The 21,432-nt window shown below is 45.9% G+C and overlaps 1 protein-coding gene across 2 annotated transcripts in view; it reads left to right on the forward strand.

The window, feature by feature from the left end:
* The first annotated feature begins 1,894 nt into the window (after positions 1–1,894).
* The window catches only part of HIRA (histone cell cycle regulator), an 80,383-nt gene continuing 60,845 nt past the window's right edge, over positions 1,895–21,432 (forward strand). The window contains exons 1-12 of one of the 2 annotated variants that reach the window (XM_073559102.1): positions 1,895–2,082; positions 2,726–2,788; positions 4,132–4,242; positions 4,389–4,479; positions 6,681–6,775; positions 6,860–6,955; positions 7,060–7,220; positions 7,300–7,467; positions 7,817–7,930; positions 8,475–8,545; positions 19,225–19,330; positions 19,431–19,646. In XM_073559102.1, the coding sequence (XP_073415203.1) occupies positions 1,989–2,082; positions 2,726–2,788; positions 4,132–4,242; positions 4,389–4,479; positions 6,681–6,775; positions 6,860–6,955; positions 7,060–7,220; positions 7,300–7,467; positions 7,817–7,930; positions 8,475–8,545; positions 19,225–19,330; positions 19,431–19,646 (1,386 nt within the window). In that variant the 5' untranslated portion in view covers positions 1,895–1,988. The other variant, XM_073559104.1, reaches the window with a different exon arrangement.

The raw sequence follows: 21,432 nt of genomic DNA on the forward strand, positions 1-21,432 counted from the left end.
TCTCTCCCCCCAATGTGCTCGCCCACCTATCCACTCTCTCTTTCCCCATGTGCTGACTTCTCCCGTCTGTGCTCTATTCTTTGACCTGTCTACCCCATTTGCTATCCCCACTGTCTACTGTCACTCTCCTTCCTGTGCTCTGGTCTCCCCTCAAGTACTGTCCCGCTTGAGCTGTCTGTCTCTCTCACCCCTGTGTCTGACCTGTACAGAACATACCACAGCTCCTGGGCAGGGGAAGAAGCAAAAGACAATACTGACATTACAGCAGGAGATTGCAGAGGATACGTTTTTTGAGGTAAAATATTGTTTAAAAACAGTGAAATATTTTACCTCACAGAATGAATCCTCTGTGATGCCCTGCTGTAATGTCAGTATTGTTTTTTGCTTCCTCCCGTGCCCAGGAGATGTGGTATGCTCCGTACATGGTGAACTTTCATTCATTGGTAAACCCCTTTAATATGACCGGCTTCCTCTGCCTGTAGACATGTTGTGCATCTGCCGCCAGAATCAGCCGAATGATTCACTGCGCCTACGTGGAATTCGAACAGGCGCAGTATGACGCTGTTCTACTGGTGGTACCGCGCAAGAGGTTGTGTGTGTGTGTGTGTGGTGTGTACGGCGTATACAGTGTGTGCGTGTGTGGTGCGATGGTGTTCCACTGGTGGTACCGTGCAATAGGTTGGTACCAGCAGCAGTTTCCATATTGAGACACCCATCACTTGGGTGTCCCAATATGGCGGTCGGTGAACTTTCTCCGCTTGGAATTCTGGGATACGGTGACACCTGGACAGAACAGGAAATGAAAACATTACAAGGCAATTATATAGATTATAGCGCCATTTATTCCATGACGCTTTACACATGAAAAGGAGTATACATACGTTTCCTGACACAATGGAGGCCATGAGGTGTATGGCGCTCAATGCATATGGTTGTCATAAATTTCGGGAGTGGGGTTGGTGCAAATCCATTTGCAGGACCCAGTCCAGGTACCATATCGCTTATGTGCTAGACATGTGCCCTGAGTAACCGCCTCTGCTTTTGATTAGCCAAACCGGCGCAACGTCAAATGTTTGTTGTGCCGCAACTTGACACCGCACCAGGACGGCTCATCAAAAGGAGCAGCGGATGCCATCAGATCAGAGTCGATTCGCAGGGCTCCCATCTGGCAACCACAAATTACTGCCCAATGGTCCTGCAAATCAATCTGTACCAACTCTGGTCAGGAGCGTTCTCAGCTTATACGCCAAATGCGGGGGTCTGACAGCATGGGCGACCATTATGGTTTTGTGCTTTTCCAGTGGAAAGTCATTATTATGATCATTTAAAAAGGGACATTAACCCTTCGGTCTCAAACCGACTACACACATTTTGTACGGAGCCAAACAGCGACATGTGTCCTGTGACCAAAACCATTTGTGCGCCCTTCTGTCGTGCGACTATACCATCAATAACACAAGGTTACAGATTAATGGTAGTCACGTGCGACTCGCATGGAATTAGTCACAAGGCGCACGCGACCAGAGTCGTATGAGGTCACAACGCAGCGCAAGAAGTCGTTTCCAGCGAGGCAACATGGCGCCTTGTAGCCCTCGCCTGATGGTTTTGTGCTTCCGTACGCCTGAGACAGAAGACCTCGTAACATTTTGGGGACCAGTCTGACAACGTGGCCCTCACACCCCTGCTTGTTGGATGAAGCTCGCCTGGAAGGGGACAACCGACTTACTGCCCAGGTTCATTTGTTCTGGTGGTGCCTGAGTGCAGCCATTTTGGGCTGGGGAGTGACTGAACACTGAGTATCTCCACATTAATGACAAGAAGTCCAGAAAATGTCTGCCCCGTGCTACTGTCACACAGCCAAGCTACACGTGTGTGATGGAGGCAGCTCCTGCTACAGCAGTCACTGTCTCACTGATGGAAGTAGTAGCAGCCCGCCATAAAGACCCTCCTCACAGGCTGAGGTGTGAGCAGGCTCCCGGGGGCTCTGAATGCCACCAGTGTCGTCGCGTGTCACACCAGGCGGCCCTCCCTCCTCTACACTGTTGTTAGCGAGGAACGCCTGCTTCCAGGTCTATGTTTCCAGTAGGACATTTTTAAACCTTACTTCCCGCGGGCTTCCGGTCTTGGTGCGGGTGCCGGAGCGGGATGGAGCGGCGCTGAGAGGCGGCTCCGAGAAGCCTGCACAGGGGAAAGCTCCGGTGCTCAATGGGCGGCCGGAGCTGACACCCTGCTCCGGGCACAGCGGGACGATGAAGCTTCTGAAGCCCACCTGGGTTAATCACAATGGTGAGGGAGGAGCAGGCGGGGGAGACTGGCCCCGAGGGGCCACAGAAGTTGCACAGGTCGCCGAATTCTGCACAACTTTTAACGGTCACGAGTTTGAATGGGGATGAGCGTGTTGGTGCCCAGGTGTGACTGCGGGACTGCCATAGACCCCTATGGGCGAGGTGATGCCAGGAGGAGCAGTGCATGGCTCCTGCAGCTGTGTGCCCAGCACCCTCCCAGGCTCCGCACCAGCCGCAGGGGAGCCGCTCCCTGGGGGCAGGGTCTGCTCTGTCACCTGCACAGCGTGATGCCACAGCTTGTGCGGAGCGCTGCGCCTGGCAGCCATTCTGCTCACTGTTGCACTGCATTGTCGTTGCTGCCACAGTAAGTTGTGCCTTACTGATGCTTTCCTAATATCTAGCTTCTCTGAGCATTAAACCCAAACTATCTCTCGTTTTAGGAAAACCCATATTTTCCGTGGACATACACCCCGATGGCACAAAATTTGCGACAGGAGGACAAGGTGTGTTTTGGGATCATGGTGGATTGTGCCGGTCTTGTTATACGTATGTGCCTGACTCGTGTACGGTGGTGGCCGCACCTTGTAATGTGGCTGACAGCTAGGATGCACTTAAGATGCAGCTCAGGCCTCATTCAGAGGGTCGTTTTTATTGGCAGGGGCACGTGGACATGACAAAACATGGATCCACCATTCAATAGTGAGCCATATGTGAAATTCTCCCTTGTGAGAGAGTCGCGACTATTATGCTGATGACAATTGGCTCAGACTGTTATTTTACTGTGATCCAATTCTCGAGGGAATCGCAGCACAGGTGCAGAGAAGATGGAATACGTAATTTCTCGTCTTCTCCTTTGACTCTGTGCGAGCACATAAGACTGCACTCAGATGAAATTCGAGTTTGATCAGGGTACACCGAATGACAGAATCGTAGCAATGGTGAGGAGAAGATGGAGAGCAAAATTTCTTCATCTCCATTGTGTGGATATGCAGAAATCGGACTGCACGCAGAGGTCATCCGAGTGCAGTTCGATATATTCCACACACCCATAGACTTGTATGGGTGAGTGCAATCCGATTTGTTCTTCAATTGTTCCTCATGCTGAATCGGTATAAGAAAAAAAAATCACCGATCAGCACTGTCAAATAGTCTAACAATGGTCCAAGTGAAATGTGATAAAACATAGGATGGCACTCGTCCCATGATACGCTGGTGTGAGCGAGCCCTAAAAAGCACCAGAATGCTTTCACATGATCATAACAATGTAAAAACGACCAACTGTGCCAACGTGCAGTCTGAGTGTCTTTTAACGACTTCAAGGCTTCCAATAGACGTGACCTAAGCATGGTTCTGGCGGCTTGCACTTGGATGCCACTCATGATTAATACGTACAAATAATTAATAAACTACGGTGGCTGCATCTTTTGCAGGAAAACCTCAGTACGCCGGTGTCTAAAAGTCATTGTGCACTTTTCGTTATTGCTGTATGTAGTATTGGTGGGATGTTAAGGGCAGGAGTAAATGGCGACCCTGGTGGTGTGGCATGGAGTCTGCTGTGTCGTATTGCAACATCACATCTAGGGATTGTCAGCATTCCAACCCAATAAATGCACAAACAAATCTAATACTAGATTGTTTTTGTTCATGTAGCTTTGCTTAGATCGACCTATTTGTGGTTAGATGGGGTGTTTTATTTTTTTTTATTTCTGTAGCCAAATTGCAGCTCCTAAATTTTTACCTTACAGCTTTGCATACACATTTTTGGTTTACTTGGTTTTGTGACCTGTTTTGCCATAGCATAATTGTAATTTACATACTCGGTTGTTTGTTCATTGTTATTCCCCAGGGCAAGATTCTGGAAAAGTTGTCATATGGAATATGCCACCTGTTGTTAAGGAAGAAGATGAGAAGAATGAAAGTATTCCCAAGATGCTGTGCCAGATGGACAACCACTTAGGTACCAGAGTACATAGCAAATAACTGCTTGGTGGGTTCACACTTCTTGTGATATGAAAGAACTTAGGGATGGAGGACCAGCCAGCTTGTTGTCCCTGTCATGTTGTCCCTACGGAACTGGATTAAACTTTACACTCTTTGTTTCAGCCTGTGTCAACTGTGTGCGATGGTCCAACAGTGGAGCTTATTTAGCATCCGGAGGAGATGACAAACTCATCATGGTGTGGAAGAAATCTGGGTGAGCTAAGGACAACCCTCCACACTGCGTCTTGGCTTCTATTAGACGGAATTTGTTATTAAAGGGGATGTCCACTACTAAGACAACCCCTTATTCATCAAAATGTTTGGCTCCCATAAAATAATAAAGCCTCTACTCGCGTCTTGTCCTGGCGCTGTTCCTGTGGTGTCTGCACTTGTTCTCCCCGTGGCTCGCGTATGGATGTTGTGCCACCTGATGCCAGCTCCCAGTCAGTGCTGGCGTCACTGTCCCCTCCTTCAGACAAATTGAGCATGAAGAGGAAGTCTGGTCTGCAGCCTATCTGAGTTTTTCTTCATGTTCATATCGACAGGAGGCAGGGACAGATAAGCTGGCGGTGATTGGGCGCTGTTTTCACGTCACAACAAGTGCATCAGAGCACTGAGAGAGCGACTGCTGAAACGGCTCCAGCGCGGGAGGTGAGTATAAGTTTTAATATTTTATGGGGGCCAAGGGAGGGCTATGAGAAGTTGTCCAAGTAGTGGACAACTTCTTTAGCCTAGTTAGCCACACCACAATCCTAAAGGTACTGTCACACTTAGCGATGTACCAGCGATCCCGACCAGCGATATGACGCAGTCAGGATCGCTGGTGCATCGCTAAGTGGTCGCTAGTGAGCTGCCACACAGGCAGATCTCACCAGCGACATCGCTGGGGACGGGGGTCGCTACTTACCTGTCAGACGCGGCGATCCTGACGTCCTCCCGCCTGGCTCCACGCTCGTCTCTCCACAGGAAGCTGACGATGAGAAGCGGTCCTGGACGTTCTCGCGCAATCAGCGATAACCAGCGGGGGAGCGGGTCGAAGGTAAGTATCAGACACAGCGATGTCGCTAGCAATATCACTATAACGTCACAAGTTATAGCGATATTGCTAGCGATATCGCTTAGTGTGACAGTACCTTTACACTTTTGGTTGCAAGCGCCTCGCTGTGGCACGTGTAGTTGACGCCGTGTCTCACGATGCACAGAGGAGGGAGGGGTACCCGAGCTAGGAAGCTACCAAAACGGTTACCTACCTTACATGCGGAAATATAGCAAAACAAACATGCGACTAGTTGAAGCATTTTAAACTTCATTCATGGGTCTGTTCCGTATATGCAGATGGCAGAAACTACTGTTTTCCGGTCACCTTTCTCTGAAACATTTTCCACTATATTCCAGAGTAAAACATAGTGCATTCCTTATAGTGAGCTGTCTGTATTTCATGTTGCTGCGTTTAAGTATGATGACGGGATTCTGCTGACGGATTCATTTTGCGTTGTCTAAATAGTTTACAGGTTCACAGCTGCATTTCTAAAGATCCATCTCCTACAGCAAATACTTTAGTGAGAATTTAACTGTTTATTTTAGTTTAACATTTATTGAACTGAAAGTTATATATATTGAAATACAATGTTTACACACTCATTATACATACAACCATCTCATCCAGCCTGCATAACCACTACCTCCTAGATAAGAATTCTAACTCTTAGTATTACAGTATAGACAGTTTTCATCAGTGGCATTGATATTCATCTTGCCATAATTTGGAAAAATTCCCAATGGCCTCTATAAAAATGATGGATTTCTTGCATGAGAACCTGAATGTTGGAATGTTTTATTTTTAAGCACTCTTAAAGGGGTTGTCTGGCCTTAGAATTTCTGCAGTCTTGTAGCCTATGTGACTGCAGATTTGTGAAACATCACATCGCACGCTCTGTGAAAATTTTCCGGTGTCGGGTGTGACCGTAAGTAGGTGATTTGCATATATGTGGTCACATGCCGACTAGATTTGGCTCAGCCTTGCTTAATGCAAGAGTATTGGGTGAGGCTGGGCACAATCTAGTTGGGATTATAGCCGGAAGCATGCAGTTTGCATACTTGCAGTGAAATGGCTGCCCCTTTCCAGCACCGGCATCGGAGAATGCACAAAACCTGAGGATTCACAAGTGTGCAGATTCATAGAGTGACTTCAGACTAAGGCTGGACAACCCCTTTAACTCCAGGGAATTGTACATATGAAACGTTTTTCTGTACATAACCAGGAATCCATTACATTAGTTAGGAAAACATTCCAATAACCATGACTAAATGGATAACATACTGGCACATAGGGATACATAGTACCTTGTGTGCAATGGCTTCCAATCTACAAGATTGTATCTTCTGCCTCATCCTTAATGTTTTTCTGTGTCTCAGATACATTGGACCCAGTACTGTCTTTGGTTCCAGTAGCAAATTGGCAAATGTAGAGCAGTGGCGTTGCCTCTCCATTCTCAGGAATCATTCAGGAGGTAAGTAACTTGGTATATTGCTTTTAGTATTGTTGTGTAGACTGCAGAATGTTAAACTTTGTATTATCTTTTAACATCTCTCAGATGTAATGGATGTCGCATGGTCTCCACACGATGCATGGCTGGCTTCCTGCAGTGTTGATAACACCATTGTTATTTGGAATGCCTTCAAATTTCCTGGTAGGTCGGCTAGATGTATAGGACTTGAAAATATAATTATTTAGTCAAATTGTTAAGATAGTTCAACTTTTTGAAAAATGGTAATGTTTGACATAATCTTACAGAGATTATAGCCACATTGAGAGGTCATTCGGGACTTGTTAAAGGACTGACGTGGGACCCTGTGGGAAAGTATATAGCTTCTCAAGCTGATGACCATAGCCTAAAAGTCTGGAGAACTATGGATTGGCAGCTAGAAACTAGTATCACCAAACCATTTGATGAGGTACCGGCTATATAATGATCTCAGCATCCCAAAATTGTAGGTAAACCCTTGCTTAAGACAGTCTTACACTTTACTCTAGTGTGGAGGAACTACCCATGTCTTACGTCTTAGTTGGTCTCCTGATGGACATTACCTTGTATCTGCTCATGCAATGAACAACTCTGGTCCTACAGCACAGATTATTGAGCGTGATGGTTGGAAAACGAACATGGACTTTGTGGGTCATCGAAAAGCTGTCACAGTGGTGGTAGGAATCCTCTTTTGTGTTCTTTTATACTAAACATGATTGTTTTTCTCATTGCAATGCAATATAAGTCATATCCTCAAACCGAGTTGTCATTTCTAGAGCTTAAATATCCATTTCAACTAATGTCTCACAGTCTTGTGTCCAGCTCTTGATGCTGCTATCATTTTCTCTTTTAGATGTAGTGTTGTCATGTTGATCTTTTGGTGTTTCTAAGCTACCAAATACAATAATATATTTCCTACTTGATGTGAATAGTGTCGGCTTTTTTGTACATGAATATAAACTGTTTTAAATCAAGGATACATCATTGTTAACAGCATTGAAATAATGTTGCATTTTCTTCAAACAGAAATTTAATCCAAAAATCTTTAAGAAGAAACAAAAAAATGGAAGCTCAAGCAAGGTTGGCTGTCCGTACTGCTGCTGTGCAGTGGGGAGCAAGGACCGCTCACTGTCTGTGTGGGTGAGGCAATCTATCCTTCTGTTTCCAGAATTATTTAGTGTAGTTGCAGTTTAAAAAACTTAGGTGTTTGACTGTAGTTTATTTTTTTTCTTCCCTTAAATTCTTAAACTAAACTTTCACTGTAGAAGGGAAAGCTGCAGCTCTCCCAGAGCTTACTCTTGTTGTATTGTACTGTGGGATAAACCGTAAAAGGGGATGAAATGTACGACTAATCACAAAACAAACACATAATTTCATAATCCATTCAGAATCCTTGCACCTTATTTTGCATATTGTCTCTATTCTGCTGATCCAGTACAGTAGTCTGAAACTTCTTCAGAGTGGATTGCAGTTTGGGATCCTGGCTTGGATGTTTAGACTGTTGCTGTCCTTAAATTTTGCATTTACAGCACTTTATTTTCTTTAAGCTCCACTAAGGTAGTAGACTTTAATTTTTTACTCAAAACCAAAACCAAATTGTATAGATTTCAGGCACATAATATTTGCGTTATTAATCTGCATAGTACATTCATGTGGGCTTTTTTAATTTATCTCTTTATTGTAGCTCACCTGCCTTAAGAGACCTTTGGTGGTAATCCACGACCTATTTGACAAGTCTATAATGGACATCTCATGGTAATTAATGTATATGAAACCTCTATTCCTATAGTTGTTTTTTAACTGAATTTGCTAACTAGTCCCGATCAAAATTACTGTATGTGTTATGAACAGTTAAACAATTTGATAAAGAAATGATCTCTAAGAGGCCTAAAATTAAAGATGACACTCTTACTTCCAATATTGGGCAAAGAAAAAAATAGAAATAATAGATGCATGTTATATTCAACTTTTATTTTTTAAAAATAACAAAAGGGAAAATGGGCCAATACAAAAGTTTATGCACCCTGCATTGTTAGTAACTAGTAGCACCCCCTTTTGTAAGTATCACAGCTTGTAAACACATTTTGTAACCAGACAAGAGTCTGCCAATTCTTGTTTGAAGGATTTTCATCCATTCTTCCTTGGCAAAGTCTTCCAGTTCTGTGAGGTTCCTGGGTGGTCTTGCATGCACTACTATTTTGATGTCTAGGCACAGATTTTCAATGATATTCAGGTCAGGGGACTGTGAGGGCCATTGTAAAACCTTCAGTTTGTGCCTTTTGATGTAGTCCATTTTGCCTGTGTTTTAGGATCATTATCCATTTATAAAAGCCATCCTCTTTTCAACTTCAGCTTTTCTACAGATGGATTGCATCAAGAATTTGTTGAAATTTCATTGAATTCATTCTTCCCTCTACCTGTGAAATGTTACCAGTGCCATTGGCAGCAACACAACCTCAAAGCATGATTGATCCACCTCCTTGCTTAATGGGTGGCAAGACGTTCTTTTCCTGAAATTCTGTGCCCTTTTTTCCTCCACATACATACCTTTGATCATTGTGGCCAAAGAGTTCTATTTTAACCTCTTTGATCCATTGGACTTGTTTCCAAAATGCATCAGGCTTGTTTAAATGTTCCTTTGCATACTTCTAACGCTGAATTTTATGATAAGGATGCAGGAGAGGTTTTCGTCTGATGACTATTCCATGAAGGCCATACTTGTGCATGTTTCTCTGAACAGTAAAACAACTTACCACAACTCCAGAGTCTGCTAAATCTTTCTAAAGGTCTTTTGCAGTCAAGCAGATTTTTCTCTGGCAATCCTACAAGCAGGTCCCTAAAATTTTGCTTTGTCTTACAGACCTTATCTTGACCTCCACTGTTCCTATTAACTGCTATTTCTTAATTACATTTCAAATTGAGGAAAGGGCAATTTGAAAATGCTTTGCTATCTTATTGCCTCTCCTTCTTTGTGGGCCATCACCATTTTCAGAGTGCTAGGTAGCTGCTTAAAAGAACCCGTGGCTGCTGTTTTTTGGCACAAGGTTAGAGGAGGCTGGGTTTTTATAAAGCTGGAAATTTGCATCACCTGGCATTTCCTAACAATGATAATGAACAAGCCATAACCCTAACAGGATAATTAAGGTCTGAAACCTTGGTCAAACTTATCTGAGCACACAAATCTGCATCTGCCCATTTTCCTTTTTTTGCTTAAACTTCAATGGAAATGTGTTATCATTAACTTTGCCTTTTAGAGATTATTTAATTTTCAACTTGCTTAAATATTCACAATAACAGTGCCAAAACTTTTACATGCCACTGTGTATGAGTAATGACCGTATTTTCGGATTATAAGACGCTCCGGATTATAAGACGCACCCTAAATTTTGAGGCGAAAAATAGGGATTTTTTTTTAATAAAATGGTGGTGTTTCTTATAATCCATGCGTCTTATTGCTTACCGGGGGTGGTGGCTGCGGTGAAGTGGGGTCCCAGGGTCGCTGCTGGAGGAGGCAGGAGTGGGGTGATGCTGCAGGCTGGGATGAGGGGATGTTCCGATGTGCTGCACGCTGCTGCAGGTGTCTGGTGCTGCTGCGGGTGTCCAGCGCTGCTGCACGGTGATGCTGCGGGTGCCAGCGGTGCTACGGGGGTGTCCGGCTCTGCCAACATTTTGTGAAAGGCCAGAGCCTGCACAAAAATCTCGAGAGATGAGATTTTAGCCCTGATATCTAATCTCTCAAGATCTTGGTACCGAGATCTCCATCTGCGCATGCGCCGCCCCGGCGGCCATTTTCCCGGAGTCCACCGCACAGGAAACCATGGAACTGCCGGGGCTCTGGCCTTTCACAAAATGTTGGCAGCGCCGGAAACACCCGCAGCAGCATGGCCAGACACCCCCGTAGCACCTCCAGGCACCCGCAGCACCCCTGGACACCCCCTCATCCCAGCCTGCGGAAACGGTACCGGTAAGGTATATACGCTTTATAAGACGCACCCCCATTTCCCCCCCCCCCAAATTTGAGGGGAAAAAAGTATCTTATAATCCGAAAAATACGGTACATATATAATCATAACATATTAATTTTATGCAGGTGTGGAAAAATTACTGTAAGTAAACAGTGCTTTGATAAAACTGTTTAATAGTTCATTTTTTTTAATTAACAAAAATACGAACTGAGTGAGCAAAGTAAGATTGAAATAATTATTTGGTGGGATAGTCCTGTACTCAGCATCATCGAGTCTGTGTGGGATTACATAAAGAGACAGAAGTTTACATCCATAGATCTGTGATTAGTTCTCCAACATATTTGAAGTAACCATCCTGTCAACTTCTCTCAAAACTTGTGTTCAAGTGTATCTAGAATAATTGATACTATTGTGAAGGCAGTGTTGTACCAGCAAATATTGATTTGATTTAGACTTATTTTTCTTTTGTTCACTCACTTTACAGACAGTTTATTTTTTGACAATAAGCAATTAACACTAATATTTCTCCTACGCCTCATTGGGGGACACAGAGACCGTGGGTGTTAAGGGCCTGTCACACTAAGCAATATTGCTATAACGTCACTGGTTTTTGTGACGTTATAGCGATATTGCTAGCGATATCGCTATGTCTGATACTTACCACCGACGGCTCCCCCGCTGGTTATCGCTGATCGCACGAGAACGTCCTGGACCATTTCTCATCGTCAGCTTCCTGCTGGGCTTCCTGCTGTGGAGACGAGCGACGCGTGGACGCGGGCGTGAGGGCATCAAGATCGCCTCGTCTGACAGGTAAGTAGCGACCCCCAACCCTGCTATGTCGCTGGTGAGATCTGCCTGTGTGGCAGCTCACTAGCGACCACTTAGCGATGCACCACCGATCCTGACCGCGTCATATCGCTGGTCGGGATCGCTGGTGCATCGCTAAGTGTGACAGCACCTTTATGCTGCTTGCCACTAGGAGGACACTAAGTAAACACAGAAAAAAGTTAACTCCTCCCCTGCAGTATACACCTTCTCGCTGCCTGGGAATTCCCCAGTTCTTGCTTAGTGTCTGTAGGAGGCACTTGGGTTTGGTTTCAGACCCCACCGTTTTTATTTTATTTTTGATTTTCTGTAAATTTTTTATTTTTTAATTAACGGAGTGAAGGGGGCGACGGTTCCTTTCTACGGCCCGCTCTCCCCCGAACCATCAACAGGCAAGCACGTGGAGTAACCCTTCACGTACCTTTCCTGCGACGAACAGGGCTGATTCCTCTGACGATGGTTCCCATGATGGTCGAACGGATACGAGGGCAAGCGCAACAAGATCGCACAGGAGTGCATGGAGAAGGACCTGAACAGCGCTTTTTCGGATGCCCTGAATCAGCCCCAGAGCTCTCCGTCCCCCTACCCAGAGACCCAGAGGGAGGACTGATTGAGCATACCTCTTTAAGCTCTCCGTCCCCCTACCCAGAGGGAGGACCGATTGAGCATACCTCTTTAAGCTCTCCGTCCCCCTGCCCAGAGGGAGGACCGATCGAGCATCCCCCCATTCAAGAACTCCAGCTCTGCTACATCAGCCCAGGAGGATAAGAAGAATGGACTTCGGCGCTGACTTAGGCACTGGAGTTGAGGTATGGGGTCGGGTCCTGCCCCCGGGAGAAGCACTGACTTAGCGTCAGCGCACCAGCGCCCCATCGCGGCCCCCCGCGCGCTCAGCATTTTCAGATGGCTCCAGAAATTTAGTCCCCGGCCTGCTAGGCCGCAATTTCAATAGCGCCGCCCACTAGCCCCGCCCCCGGCGCCTACCACGGAGAGGCCAAAAATTGAGCCCCCTGCTTTTCCGCCCTACTAGGCCACAATTTGAATAGCGCCGCCCGCGCTATTGCCGCCGCCCCCTCCTCTTGGAGCCTCCCGCTCCTAACGAGACGCGCAATTTTAATCTCGGGGGCCATGTCTGTTACCTCTGCTGCAGTTAACCCTTGCAGGAGCAGCCGAATACTGGGTGACGCCACAGGGCCACCGTTTTTCCTCCCGGGGGACATAACACAGGACCGAGGGTAAGCTGCATCTGCCCTCAGATTAAAGCTTAACCACTTCCCGGCACATTCTCTGCAGCTGCAGCCAGTCTCTGCCGTTAACCCTTTCTGGAGCGCTATGCATCTCTCGAACGAGACAAAACGGGCTGTTAAGAAATACACCGCGTTTTTAACCGTGTGTACCTCTTGCAAGTCTGCCCTACCCAGTGCACAATCTAATCCGTTATGCACGGACCGCACGGCCTGCGCCTGAAATGCGCCCCGACCTGCGCTCCAACGCCCCTCGCAGCGACTGCTGACGGGCTTCCTGCGACTGGTACCCCTAAGTGGGCTGCGCCCTGTCACGGTCGGTGGAGTCTCTGACCCAGACTATTCTCCCTCCGGGAGGACTATTTAAGTCAGGAGCCATACTCGTCCAAGGGATGGTCAGGTCTCTGAAAAACACATGGCGCGTTCCCTAGTCAAGTTCGCGCTTCAGCATCAGCGACTCCTGTCTCTCGCTCGCCTCTCCTGAGGTTCACAGCGAGCATGCCTCTGAACTCGTATCTGACGCGTCAGCCCCTCAGAATCCCCCAACTGATCAAGAGTCGCTTGATTCTTTTATAGAATCAGTCAACAGGATTCTGTAGTTGGACGAGGAAATTATTCCTGCTCTAACACTCCGTCTCATCTATGGAACAAGCGTGTGCGCTGTTATTTACCAGCGTCCAGTAACATAGGGATTGGCCACATAAGTGGCTCACTGGGCAAAAGTATACTCTGGCTAAATACTCCAGACCTATTGAAGGATTGATTACAGTTCCCTCCGGTGAACCTTCCTGTACCGCGTCTTGCTTCTACAACGCTCCTATCTGTTTTCTGAGGGTGCGTCAATCAGAAACCCCTCCGATCGACAAAATTGACTACCTGACGTTCAATATTTGGAAGCTTCAGGAGCAGCTTTTTCTCCATCCTTCGTGGCAGTTTAGATCACCAAGGCAATGGCCGCTTGGGCAGAATGTTGTGAGCTCATTTTCGGGTTTGCTTCTGGTGAGGGATATGGAGCTGGCTGTGCTGACAGAGGAGTAGTGAGTTCTCTATCTGGACTCCCTCTGTTGGTGAAGGGAGGTAATGAAGCTGATCTAAATGGCAGAGACCGGCCACCTGAGGAAGAGGACTGCGATTGGACATCAGGATTGGATTTAAGGCAGCCGACTCCCTAGTTTCTTGCTGGTGATTTTTCCTGACTGTGGCTCCTGGTTTCCAGTTTGGTTCCTGCCTTCCTAAAGCTAAGTTTTCTCTGCTATTGTGCATATGAGTTTTTGTCTGGTTTACTTAGTTTGTGTTCAGCCAGCCCTGGCTGGGACTGGGCTGAATCCCCATTTTGTCTCTGATCAGTTGATCTCTTTTGCTCTGTCTTCAGAATATACCTGTGTGCTGATATAGTGATTTGAAGTTTAGCGACTTCAGGGCCTTTTTCTATCAGACGTGTTGGACATTCTTTTTGGCAGGGTTTTTTGCGTGATTGCAGACAGCAGCTTTTCTTTCCTGTCCTTTCTAGTTAGCGAGGGCCCCATCATTTGCTCAGCCTATCTTTCTACCTGTATCTGTGTTTTCATCTTGTTTCACCGACAATACATGTTGGGGGCTGTCTATTGCTTTGGGGTCTGCTCTGGGGCAGTTTAGATTTTCCCTTTCTTTCTTTAAGCTTATTTAGTTCTCCGGCCGTGACGACGTGTCTAGGACCACCGTAGGCACGCTCCACGGCTACTGCTAGTTGTTGTGGATAGGATCAGGGGTCTGCAATCCGCTAGTTACCAACCTCTCCGGTTTTCTGGGCTTAGCTTGCTTTTTGTTTTTTCCTCCTCGGTGACTCATTCATAACAGCAGAAGTCCTGATTATTTCATTCCAGGGCACCAATCTTCTCTCCAGGCAACCACTGTCGCCAGCCAGATGATTCACGCAGCGGTCTTTGTAGTAGACGCTTCTATTGATACCGCCAATTACGCGGCTCAATCTGCCGCTAATGCGATCTCCATTAGAAGAGCCCCAGGGCTCCGCGGCTGGTGGGCGCATGCCACATCGAAAAGAGCGTTGACTAGACCAGCTCATTTCTGATTTTACCAGGGGGAGAAAGTAAATTCCTTCCTCAGTAAAAAGGGCTGTTCGGCTGTTTCGCAACAACAGCCGACATGTTTTCGATCTTCTCTCATCATATGGACCTAACCGTTCTTGGAAACCCAGGCCTAGGGATTCTGGATCTGGGGGAGCCAGATCTCATAGATCTATCCAATGACGGCAATTGGGTCAGGAGGCTGGTGTTCTTCGGATACAATATAGAATTTCTTCTCCCCCTTCAACCCGGGGGTTTTACTTTCCTTTTCCCCCAAGAGAAAGACAAGAGTCTTCCTTTGGGCTGTTCAGGCTCTGCTAAAGGACGGAGTCATCATTCCGGCCCCCCTTCACGAAAGGTTTAGGATTTTTTATTCAGACCTTTTTTTTTTTGTGGTTCCAAAAGAGGACGGGACGATGCGACCCATTCTGGATCTCAAATTGTTAGATCAGTTTCTCAAAGTATGGTGATTCCGAATGGAAGCTCTCCCATCAATTGTCGCTTCTATGGGAAAGGGGAGAGTTCCTTGCATCCACCGACATCAAGGATGCTTAACTTCACGTTCCGATCTGCCCGTCCCTTCAGGAGTTCCTGCGTTTTGCAACTCACGAGAAAAACTTCCAGTTCTTGGCTTGTCCTTCGGACTTGCCACCGCTCCCAGGGTTTTTACCAAGGTCATGGCAGCTGTCATGGCCATTCTTCACTCTCCAAGAGTGGTAGTGTTACCGTATCTGGACGCCTGCTCATCAAGGGTCTGTCCCTTCCAGCCCGTGAGGAATCTGTGGATAACAGTAGATACACTTTCTCGCCTAAGGTGAAAGACTGTGAATGGTCTTTCCCAGGACCGGCTTGCACTTACTGCGAGTTCACCACCCTCCCTCAGGAGAGACCCAAGCCTTACATCAAGCAGCGTGGTCTCTTTTTCGACCAGTTTCTCACTCCATCCGTTTCACCATGGGAGTTCTCGGAAGGATGGTGACAAAGATGGAAGCAGTTCCGTTTTCCACCGTTCCACCTCCGTCCTTTACAACATGCATTGCTGTTAGCTTGGAACAAGAACCCATTCTCCCCGGATCGTCGGATTCCTCTGTCCCTGCGGGACAGGCAAACCCTCAGGTGGTGGATACTGAGGTCCTCCCTGAATCAAGGGAGGTCTTTACCACCACTAAGATGGTTGGTAGTAACCACCGACACAAGTCTCCTCAGCTGGGGTGCAGTCTCTCGTCGCCACATGGCACAGGGTCTTTGGTCAACCCGAGAGTCACGTCTCCCCATTAACATTTGGTGACCTGAACAATCACATTAGCTCTACGGAGCTTCCACCTCACCCCAACGGGTCTCAATCCGACAACGCCATGGTTGTAGCATATATCAACCACCAGGGAGGAACCTGGGACAGGATGGCCATGCACGAAGTGAGTTACATCTTCTATGGGGCTGAAACCAGCCATTCGCCCATCTCAGCAAGCCACATCCCGGGCTTGGAAAATTGGGAGGCAGATTTTCTCAGTCACCAAGGCATTGCCTCGGGGAAGTGATCTGGAAATCTTTCAGCAGATTTGTCTTCGTTGAGGGACCCCGGAGGTGGATCTCATGGCCTCAAGACTGAACAACAAGGTTCCTCGGTTCGTTTCCCGATCGCGCAATCCATGCGCCATCAGAGCGGACGCTGTAGTTCTGCCATGGCACTGTTTCTCGCTCCTGTACATCTTCCCCCCCCCCCCCCTCTTCCCTTGCTTCCAAGGGTCATCAAGAAGTTCAGAGCAGAGGGAGTACCAGTGATCCTAGTCGCGCAAGATTTGCCGCGCCGAGCATGGTATGCAGAATTAATACAACTGATCGCCGATGTCCCCTGGCAACTTTCAAATCGTATGGACCTACTCTTGCAGGGCCCGATTTACCACCAGAGCTCCGAGGCCCGGTCTTTGACGGCGTGGCAGTTGAATCCTGGTTTTTAACTCAGGCTGGGTTCTCTCACATCGTGATCTCCACCATGATTGGAGCTAGGAAGCCTGTGGTCGTGTGCATATATCACCGCACCTGGACAAACTTCTTTTTCGTGGGCAAGGTTCATGGTCAATCACCTCTGGTGTTTTCCATTCTGGCCATATTGGAATCCCTTCAATCTGTATTTAGAACAGGCCTCGTGCTTTACTCGCTCAAGGGCAAAATTTCGGCCTTGTCAGTGCTTTCCCAATTTGCCACCAGGCTTCAAGTCAAGACGTTCATTCAAAGAGTTTTCCATGTGGCATCTCCTTATAGAAGGCCACTCGTGGGGCCTTAACCTGGTTCTAGGGGCCTTCCTTTTCGGACCGCTGCAGGACGTGCCACTGACCGTCCTCTCTTGGAAGGTGGTCTTTCTAGTGGCAACTACGTCAATCAGACGAGTTTCGAAATTGTCAGTCCTGTCCTCCTTTTCTGCATTTTCATCAGGAAAAGGTAGTTCTCAGGATGTCCCCGTCCTTCCTGCCCAAGGTCCTCTCATCTTTCCATCTCAACGAGGAATTTGTTTTGACTTCCTTTTGTTCCAGCGGCAGTCCATCGCATCGAGAAGGCCCTCCACACCCTGGATGTGGTTAAGGCGCGAGACGGTACACCTCGCGGATGGTTCCCTTCCACAAGTCAGATGTCCTGTTCATGCTCCCAGAGGGGCATAGGAAAGGTCTAGTCGCGTCATAAGCAATGCTAACTAGGTAGATTCGCTTGGCGATTCAGGAATCCTACCGTGTCAGGAACGCGCCTGTCCCAGCTGGGATTAAGGTGCACTCTACCCGGTCAGTGGCCGCCTCTTTGCCCATTCGGCACCAGACCTCGGCAGACCAGGTCTGCAAGGCTGCGACTTTGTCCAGTCTGCATACTTTTTACAAGAAACTACGAAATTCATTCTCAGGCCTCTCCGCGAGGCTGCGACTTGGTCCAGTTTGCCTACCTTTACAAACATTGCCTAATTCATTCTCAGGCTTTTGCAGATGCAACTCTCGGCAGACGCAGCCTGCTATTGGCAGTACCACGGTGTTAACTCAGTGGTACATGGGGTATTAGCAGAAATATGCTCCCCACCCAGGGACTGCTTTAGGACGTCCCACGGTCTCTGTGTCCCCCAATGAGGCGTAAGAGAAATAGGGATTTTTGTGTACTCACCGTAAAATCCTTTTCTCCAAGCCAATCATTGGGGGACACAGCACCCACCCTGTTTGGCCTATTGGCTCACTGTAGCATTTTTAGGTTTTGACAGAGTTATGATTGTCATTCGTTTAATACTCCTACTGCTTTTTTCACCGAACTGGGGAATTCCTAGCCAGCGAGAGGGTGTATACTGCAGGGGAGGAATTAACTTTTTTCTGTGTTTACTTAGTGTCCTCCTAGTGGCAAGCAGCATAACACACCCACGGTCTCTGTGTCCCCCAATGATTGGCTCGGAGAAAATGATTTTACGGTGAGTACACAAAAATCCCTATTTTTAAAAGTATTCTTTCTTTGCAGCATTTTTCCCATAATTGCCTAAAAAACTTTTGCACAGCACTGTATATATGATATATAATCATGTTTAATTGTGTCTATCCGAAACTGCCTTGGTCTTTTTTTCATACAGATTGTGTCCTCTCATGGTGAACCTATGGGAATTACAAAAGTGGATACCCTAGATATTCCTGCATTTTGAAACTGCATTAACTACTGCATAAGTTCTTCATTGGGGACAGAAATGTTTATCACATATACTGATGATGATTAGACAGTCTCCTGTCACTGTTATACCGGAGATGATGACAGTTGAGCCTCATGATTGTTTACTTGTAGTCTATTAGCTTATTAATAAGAATATAGATAAGTGGATATTCACAATGTATTCCCAGAAGGCTAAAATAATGCTGTCTGGATTGATAGATTACCATCAAGGGGAGGAAAGCTGAGTGACATGTGAAATTCAAGGTGATTTGTTATCAGAAAAGACATTAGGTGTCCATGTCTGATAGTCACACATGTTAAGTAACTTGATGCCACCGCCTGAGTTGCCCTGTTCACAGACAACAGATTGATTGTTGCTCTTGTGCAGACCAGCAATAAAAATCATCCATACTAGAAATGACTTCTCACTAGTGCTCCATATTCTTTTAATTAAGGTACTTCGCTGTCACTATGTTGAATAATAAAGAAAAGACTGACGTTTTGCCCTTCCAGTCAATATAGTCCCAGAAGGGTTTCAGTCACAGCTCAACCTCTGGATAACTAGTCAAAGCTTTTATCCTGTAACTCATCTGCTGCTACCAATCTTTACATTTCATCCCTTACAGTATAATATTATAAGTGGCAAAATCCTGTTCTTTGGTTGCTTCTAGGACTCTAAATGGACTTGGCATATTGGTGTGTTCCATGGATGGATCTGTTGCATACTTAGATTTCTCACAAGATGAGCTGGGTGACCCACTAAGCGAGGAAGAGAAGGTATTGAAATATTCCATTCTACTTATTGCTCAAAGTTTTTAACTGTAACGTGAGTCAATTTTTTTTTTATTTTTTTAATTTTGCAAAAATATAATTGAAGAATCACATCCACCAAAGCACTTATGGGAAAAGTCTTGCTATTACAACGGAGTCCCAGCTTCCTAATACCATTATTGAAAATCCTGAGATGTTGAAGTTTCAACAAAGGCAACATCCACATTTAGATGGAGAACATGTGGCACCTGTACAGAAAGATATCCCAGCACCAAAAGTGGCTAGTATGGTAAATGGTGAAAGCTTGGAGGACATCAGAAAGGTATGAAATTGCACATGGCAAACATACAAACAGCATTTCTGTATAGTCCATTCATTAGTTAACTAGTGTTACTTCTTCTTAAAAGTATTAGCGATCACTGTATACATTTTTAGGCTGTTCCCCTGCTCTCCCCAAAACAGAGTTTAGGGTTGGCAGTATTAATAATCTGATCTATATAGTAGTATGTTTTTGTCAAATTGTTGTAAATATTGCCTGTGTGGAGGAGAAAAATTTAATATTTTTCCACCTCGTGTGGACCTTAAGTCTTGATAGTCTTTTAGGAGCAATCATTAAAGTGTTTTATCTCAAGTGACAGATGTCATTTATTCACCCCTGAGTCCAAACCGAACCATCCATCCTTCCTCATCGCATGACCTTACAAGCATGCGCTGATCCATCCAACGTCTATGGGAGTTCAGTGCTCTGCTGTTTCTATCTACCCTATAGACCTTTAATGGTGCAGTAAGTCTTTTGCTTGACCGTCCATTCATTCAAGCTACTCATCGCTATGGTGGTAGTACATTAATGAGGAACTAGTGGGTCGGAAACCTCATTCTAATGATCTGTGGAGGTCCCAGTTTATGGGACCTATCCTATCCTATCCTATCCTGTGAATTATGCCAATTTTTGGGAAAACTCCTTCAAACTGCTATCCTCATTTAGCAGACTTTTAAAGTGAATCTTGTCAATGGGGTTTTGCTATTTAACTAACCCCTTATGGACTTTTTTTGTTTCCGCTTTTTGCTCCACTTCTTATTTTTCCATCAATACAGCCATGTTAGGGCTTATTTTTTGTGGAACGAGTTGTACTTTTGAACGCCACCATTGATTTTTTTTTTTTTTTTTTTACCATATCGTGTACTGGAAAACAGGGAAAAAAAAATCAAAGTTTGGTGAAATTGCAAAAAAAGTGCAATGCCACAATTGTTTTTTGGGGTTTTGGACCTGCCATTATGATTTTCCAGGTCATTATGAGTTCATAGATACAAAACATGTATAGGTTATTTTTTTTTTTTTTTCCCCATTTTTTGGGATCTGGGGCTGGGTGAGGGCTTATTTTTTGCGCGCCAAGCTGGAGTTTTTATTGACACCATTTTGAGGTTGATTCGATGCTTTGATCGCCCATTATTGCATTTTATTGTAATGTTGCAGTGACCATAAAAATGGAATTCTGTCGTTTTGATTTTTTTTTTTTTTTTTTATTGTTACGCTGTTTACTGATTGTTTTCACTCTTTTAATATATTGATAGGTTGGGCGATTCTGAACTTGGCAATACCATATATGTGTATTTTTTATTTTTTTTATTTTGAATAGCGTGAAAGGAGGTGATTTGAACTTTTTATATTTTTTTAAATATATTTTAACAACTTTTTTTTCCCTAGATTTTACTTGCTTCAATAGCCTACTTAGGAGCCTGCAGCCCTGCAAAGTGTAACAAAAATGCTCATCTGCAATGAACGCCAGCCACAGGGCGGCGCTCATAGTGATCTAGCAATGAGAACCACAGGGGTCTTATGCAGACCCCGGGTTGTCATGCCAGCCTATCGTCAACCTGTGTTCATGTGACTCAGATGCCGATGGGCGGAGCTAAGACATTCTTCCAGCGCGGCCATGTTAATGCCAATGTTGAAGTTTGACAGTGGCATTTAACAGGTTAATAGCTGCGGGGGTTAGTGGCATATGACAGCTGGTCAGATCAGCTATCGTGTGCCACAAAAGACGCGGGCTCAGCGCTGGAGCCTACACCAAAGAGGGGGAGGTGCCCTATGACGGATATATCCATCA

Source organism: Dendrobates tinctorius, unplaced genomic scaffold (assembly GCF_039654945.1).
Source record: "Dendrobates tinctorius isolate UK_male_01 unplaced genomic scaffold, ASM3965494v1 ptg000265l, whole genome shotgun sequence".
Classification (NCBI taxonomy): domain Eukaryota; kingdom Metazoa; phylum Chordata; class Amphibia; order Anura; family Dendrobatidae; genus Dendrobates; species Dendrobates tinctorius.